Raw genomic sequence first — 7,384 nt, 5'->3', positions numbered from 1 at the left:
GTTCTATACTTGTATATCAATAAGGACTTGAATCTGAATAATGAACTCTAAATTCACAATGATGTGGGAGTCATACTTATCAGCTATCGAATAGAGAAAATCGCAACATACAAACTTTAGCTGGGAGAAACCATAAGTCAGAACACTGTAAAAGAGCAAATGCAGTTGTTGTAAGATGTATTCATATGCAGAGGGTTGCAGTAAAACATAGTGCACAAGGCAGTCTGATAAACTAACTAACAGAGCATGAATATGTGCTTGCTTAACAATAGAGCATGATAACAACATAGAAAGTATAGGCTAAACTAACTCACAAGTTGCGAGTCACAACCAGGTTCAACAACTGCCATTACAAACAACATTGCTTCCAAACTCATTACTCTGTGCAGAAAAAAAAACAGACAAACAGCTTTAGATTGAACATTCCCCATAGTCAGTCGAACCATTTTTTAGACCTTTCTCTGTGTCTCAATTGTATGCCCTAACTAACAAGACTTTCAAAGTTGAAACTTCGGAATCAAGGAGTGAGAATATGTGTATATTTCATTCATGACCATTTCTTCTCCTCCTCCTACTTGACTTGAAAAAAAAAAGGATAACGGTGGACATAAGGACTCATAAATTGAGATTTTAAGATTCATAGGAAAGGTTAAGAAAATAGGACAACAATAGTAACTACAACCAAAGTTATCAGTGTTTGGAGATACCCTGCACTCAGCTCAGTGCTGCCACCCTCATATGGCTCTATCATTGTTCCGAACCTGCAAGTCTCTGTTGACGGGTCTCTTGTAACCACCATTGAAAGGTTGCCAAACTTGCAAGCTCTATCGAGCTGATTTTGGATCTGATAGTAACTGTTGAATGCATAAGAAATGTTACCTCGTGTATCTAAATTCCCACATGATGTTCCATAGCCAAGGCTTGTGCAATCAGCAAGGCTGCATGCGTAGCTCACACTCAATGCAACTTGTGGATCATCAAGACTTGCTTTTGGTGTCATGACACACCATTTCCTTTCCAGATACACCACTCCCCTAGCTGGAGCCAACATTCCTGTGTTAGTTGTTCCGAGGTTGAGCGGGTATTTCGGCTTCCCATCAAAATAAAATATACCCCAATGTCTTTCAAAGTTTCCTGGACTGATACTCTTGGCGTCCTCATCAATCAAACTAAACAAGTATGCATCGACAGGGCCACTTCTCATTGGGGTCCCTTTTCCAGTCACAATGTGAGTCATAAAACCTTGATTAAAACGCTGTGCGTACATGAGATTCGCGTTCCTATCTCCATCAGTAGGCCACCCAATCTCTCCTATGATGATGGGCATATTTGAAAAGCCATTCTTCTGCAGCGCCCATACAAGTGTGTCATGATTTGCATCAAACATGTTGGTGTAGGATATGCCACCATCAATAATTGGTGCCCCATTCCCTTCAAAGAAAGCATAGTCAACTGGGAAATTTGCATCAATGTAGAGGCTTATGAAGGGGTAGATGTTGACAGTAAAGGGTGCCCCATTATCATTCAAGAACTTGGTAATGTCAATCATGACCTGATGGATGTCTGCCCGAAAGTCACCACCAGAAGGGAGGCCTGCTTCAGTCGTCGCATATACATCTGCATTTTGTGGACAAGTAACCTTAACCTTGCTGCCAAGACCAGCTTTTATGAGGGCTGCCTGAATATTTCGAAGCGCGGGAAAGGTTGTTTGAAGGAAGGTTCCATTATAGGTCTTTAAGAAAGGTTCGTTTCCAACTGCAACATACCTGTATAAAACAGTAGGTGCTGATGAGCTAACAGCGGGATCACAAAGTGTAATTATGATATATTGATTAAAAATTTAAAAGGACATTTTCCATCTAGCAGTCTTTTGTAGCATGACAATGTTTATGATCAATCCTATTAACCTGTCGAAAAAGTTACGAACACATGAGTGTACTTTTACATGGATTCCAAAAGCAATGAGGCCATGTAGGTAATTAACTGTAGCAATTTTTCATGTGTACTACCACAGCTGCATAAAACATTTACGACAAAAAAAGGAAAAATACGCCTATTTGGCTTCCTATACAGAAGATAGGATACAGTAGTAGGTTAAACGCAAACTTGTCGATGGCCTTCATTATGCCATCAAAACTGAATTACAGGGTAATTAAGAAAAAAAAAAGTGGGAATCAGATTGTCAAACAGCTATAACAGACAAAGCCTAAACCCAGAACACAAGACATTCTTAAATTACACATACGAAAGGCTATTACCTTTTTTTATGTAAAATTAAAATAGAGGGAATACCTTACAGCCAGAAACAACATATAAGCTACCCTGTCTGTGCAGCGAAAGCTGACCATATAAGATTCTCACACAAGGATGTTGTGCGAGTATCTCAAATATCAAATGAGACTGAGCTCATCCACTAAAACTATGTAACTAAGCTGTGATTCCGTGTCGAGTTCTGGTAGGCTATTCTCTCTAACTACAATATGATATCTATGATTTCCATCTTAAGAGACTAATTAATGAAACTTAAAAATGTCAACGAACACAAACAATAGATTAGACACAAAATGGTACTTAAATGAGTAAGAGTTTCCGGTGTCAAAACTCTGAGAATGATATGAACTGCTGGGAAATCCTTATTAGAACTAATTGATGATGAATTTAAGCAGACTGAAACGAAAAGCAGAAATGGCAAAATGGGAGGTTCTGAGAGTTTAGACCTGATGAATACGCCTTTGTCGACATGGTCAGACACATTTTGCTTCACCCAATTCACAGCTGCTTTCATATTGGTAGCAATATCATACAACATGTCATTAGGGATACCCACCATCACCTCAATCCCAGAATTAGTAAGAGCATTCAAAGTATCAGAATCTGCATCAAACAGCTTTACCTTTTGTATCCCATTTTCTCTCAACATTCTAACAACAATATCAGGTGGTACAGGATGAGTTACTTGTGTTCCCCAATTAGCACCAATACCACTTACTACCCCAACCCCCATGGACAAAACCAACAGAGAAACAACCACATGAGACACACATAACATACCCATCTCTCTGTCAAAAGATTTAAAGCAAATACAAAAGAGCTCTGAACTGATTTGAAGGAAGAAAAACAACAGATCTAACTAAGAAGCAAAGAAACTAAGAACACAACTTGGGTTCTCCTCCAAACATCATAAAATAGCTTTTCTGAAGCAGTTCAACCCAACCCCAGTAAGAAACAAAAAAAGTGAAGAAGAAAATGAAATAATGGAGCTCAGAGAGTATACATAAATGAACAAAGATGACCTCAATTTCCACTTCACATCACTCAGTACTACTTCAATTTAAGACCCTTTAATCAGTGATTCACACAGAAAACCAAAAAATGATGAAAAGTGGTAAACTTGAAGAACAGAGAGAGAGAGAGAGTGAGAGCTGCTACACCTGAAATGGGAAAGTGATAATAGTAATAGTATTAAGAAGAAGATTTATTACAGAGAAAGTGAGATTATCTTTAGGCTAAACTTGTTGAGTTAAGAGAGAATCTGACATGAAAAGCAGAGATTAATTATAAGAAAAGAAGAGGAAAACAAGATTAAAAACTGGGGTTTGGTCGTATATGGGGTTAACTAATTAATTAATTGATTGATGTTATTTATGCTTGTCTGAGATTTAAGCTGCGGTCAGTAACTCTGACAAATATAACGCCGTTTATATACACAAGAATATGTGCAGAATCCTGAACGGGTAAACTGCAGCTTGAACTTTATTGCCTATTGGATTCGCTGTTTGAAAACAAGAAAATGGTTTAAGAAAATCATAAATGCGCACATAGATATTGTTGTTAAAAATCGGAAGAAAACTCCTCTATTTTATCTGGCTGATAATGAAGTGAGCTACGTTAAGCTAAAGGTCAATGTAAATTGTTTTTTGATGCCTTTCCTTTATTTATTTTTATTTATTTTGTCACGATTGGAATGAACTCTTCTTTGTTGGATTGGACCAAACTAAGTGCAACATCATGATTAATGAAGGGATACCAGTTTTACTAAGTGCTGATATCGTTTCATATAGGATAAAAAGATCTCACCGCTCCTGATCGTTGGATCGATGAAATGGTATCAACACTTAAGAGGACTGGTATCTTCCTTTATAAATCTTGCGCAAAATTAGAATTTTGTCAATATTGTCCATCATCATTTTGGTGCTTGAAAATTTTGTAGTTGATCATTTATATGACTGTTAACAGGGGTACCAGTTTAATGACGAGGACACCCCATTAAAAACGTTGGGACGTTTGGTCGTAAAGTGTGAAGAATCTAAGACCGAGCATCAGTCAAGTGTGAAGACCCGGAAATATCAAAGATTTGCAATAATGCATAGTTTATTTAATTAAACCCAGAAATTAGGATTTTGTTTTGTGTTTAACTTTAATTTAATTAATATATATATACTCCAACTAATACAGACTGGTACAAATCCAACTAAAAGCTCATGAGTGATGATGATGACACCGTCACATACACACACTGACGATGTGTATCAGCTCACGGATGCCGACTTTTTCTGCCTTCCATGCTTTGATTATTATCCAGACCGAGAAAAAGAATGAATACTTTATTTGTATCACCGGTCGTTAAAAATCATTTAAATGTTAGGACTAACGTTAATCAGCTTTTAATGTAAACTACTTGGATTCATGTGGAACAACAACTAATAAATATGCCTCATAAGACACAACAGGTACTCGGAATTAATTAATAAGTGTTGTCATGGCATGTGCAACATCAACATGCATGTATCCTGCTTGATATTCTTTCTCGATTGAGAAATGGGGATGTGTACCATACGGGTTGTGTTTCGTAGGCCTGATGATGGTATGCGGTTGATTAGTCTTTGTCATTCTGAGTTGGCAAAACACTAGTATCTCTTACTCAGCTACATACATCTAGCATTATTGCATATACGTACGTAGAGTCGCAAGACAAAGATCCATGGTTGCGACTTTGGTCTACCCCAGAGACCCAGAGTCTAATTAGGGCTGTCATCTCAAGCCGGGACTAGCACCCCATTTTGCTTTTTCGCTGAGAGAGAATGATAAATTAAATCCACATGGTCCGCTTCTAAATTTCGATGAGAAAATGATAAAGAATTGTAAGGTTTGATTTGGGGCGGGTGTACAACAATACCCTTTTGCTTAGCTTGGTGCTGGGTTGCATTGGGGATGACACTACGCGGACACGGACACGGACATGAAAAAATTCTCAGAAAATTAGGACGTGGACACGTATATATATTTTATTTATATGTTATCATCAGTACAAAACAAAACTAGGCTAAGTTAGCCTGTGTTAGTGGTGGTCAGGATTTGTCCAGACAAATATAAATCAAGAGTTGTGGTTCTCCTGACCATCCTCTATAACTCGCACGCGTGACATTAATTTCAAAAATATAACGGAGAGGTTCGAACTCATGACCTATTATGTCATAAGAGTAGCCTCTAACCAGTGTTCCACCTTGGTTGGAATTAATAGAAAAGATAAATCAACAGTGGTGGTTTGTTCAACTTAAATATCATAATTGCTTTATTAATTAGTGTTTCACTAATTACACATAATAAATAATCTATTAATTATAAAGTGTTTTGTTAATTAGTGTTTCACTAATTGCTCATAATAAATGACTAATTATTTTTTAATTATAAATATTTTCTTAATTAATTATAATATTTATTTCTATTAATAAGTAATTTTGATAAATAATATCAATAGACATTTTTGGCGACAATGAGTAGTAGAAGAGGTGGAAGCCGAAAGATTAGTGGTGGTTAAGGGCGGCGTCAAGCACAATTATATTTATTTTTGTTCTTTTATCATAAAATGGGATACAAAGTCCATTTTTCACATGTATCCAACTTGCCAAGAGTTTTTTCTCTCTCTTTCCTCAAAATCCTGGCTCCGCCCCTGATTTGTGGTGGAAGAAGTAGTGACGGTGAGTGCTGGTGAGTAGTGATGGACAATGTTAATTTATACTGTCGTTACAACATCGATAACATCGTAGTGTGGAAGATGTGGTTGGTTGTTTTTAACACTTTTGATAAAGGAAGGTACCATATATTTCAGGGATGATATCATAGTATTTTCATGATCGTAGTTGGATCACCCAAATGGTACCCTTGTTATCTTTGGTACTATATCGTATAAATCATGATTTTTTAAGGTTAAAATAAAATTGATTGCAATACAAAAAAGAATATATACACGGAAAAAAAAATGAAACTAATCAATTTATGACATTTTGTTCAATCTAAACCTCATACATGGCATTTGTGATTGAAAATTAGAATTGCGTCCAACAACCTACATGAGGTGGGCGGCAGTGATGGTGGCAGTGGTGGAGTCAAAAATTGACATTGAGGAGGCCTACTTTTTTTTTAAAGAAACATGTAAACTTTGATGGACTAAACCATAAATATATATGGACAAAGTACTATTTATAAAATAAACTAAAAAATTTATGTAGCTATTAAAAATTTAAGGGGTTAGAGCCAGGTTAGTCAACCCTTGGCTCTGCCGCTAGGTGGTGGTGGATAAAAAAAATGGATTCATATGGTGGTGGCGGGTATTGGTGAACAAAAACATATTGTGCTAATTTCGTAACGCCACAAAATATGTAACGTTATATTATAAAGTATAAAACGTGGTTGATAATTATAATGTTAAAATAAACTCGATAAAACACATGTCCATTTTAAAAAATTGGTGCAATCAATTTCCATGTTATATAATAACTAAACGAACGACACAAATCAAGATCAGAACATATGAAATTATTTATTATCGATTTGTCTATGTAAAGAGTGGTCAGGATTTGTCCTTGGCAAAGATAAATTTATCGTTGGGATTTGTTTAACTTAACCATTTTTAAATATTTTATTAATTAGTGTCTCATTGATTGTTCATAATGATTAATTAAATTTCTATTATAAATGTCCCTTTAATAATCTAACATAAATACATAATTTTATTAATAAATAATTGTACTAAAATCTATATTAATTCTAATGGTGGTAGTGGAAGTAGGGTTAGTATAAACGGTGGCGGGCGTTTGTGAATGGTGGAGGCGGTAAAATTACTATTGGTGGAAGAAATAGTGGCGGTGGATGGTTTTTATGATGGTGGGTGTTGGTAATAGTAGTGGATAATAATAGTTTTTGCTTTTTAGTGAGTTTTAATGACCGAGTAAAAAAAAAATCTTCACAAAACATGCAACATTGTATTGTGAAAGATGTAATTGGTTGTTTTTAGCATCATTGATAAGGAAAAAAATCAAATATTTTGAGGATGATACCGGAACGTATAAGACAATATGATCATGAATGTTGGATCACCGAAACG

General features: G+C 35.9%; 1 protein-coding gene across 1 annotated transcript; it reads right to left on the bottom strand.

Moving 5' to 3' along the window:
- LOC113358733 (glucan endo-1,3-beta-glucosidase 6-like) lies at window positions 1-3,788 on the bottom strand. Its single transcript, XM_026602388.1, has 4 exons — window positions 2,718-3,788; window positions 708-1,766; window positions 315-381; window positions 1-145 (listed from the first exon to the last, which is right to left on the bottom strand). The coding sequence occupies exons 1-4, from the start codon at window positions 3,053-3,055 to the stop codon at window positions 80-82; spliced, it is 1,530 nt and encodes a 509-aa protein (XP_026458173.1). The 5' UTR covers window positions 3,056-3,788; the 3' UTR covers window positions 1-79.
- Window positions 3,789-7,384: the final 3,596 nt, after the last annotated feature.

Source organism: Papaver somniferum, chromosome 3 (genome assembly GCF_003573695.1).
Source record: "Papaver somniferum cultivar HN1 chromosome 3, ASM357369v1, whole genome shotgun sequence".
NCBI lineage: Eukaryota > Viridiplantae > Streptophyta > Magnoliopsida > Ranunculales > Papaveraceae > Papaver > Papaver somniferum.
This window is presented reverse-complemented; position numbering and strand designations above follow the sequence as displayed.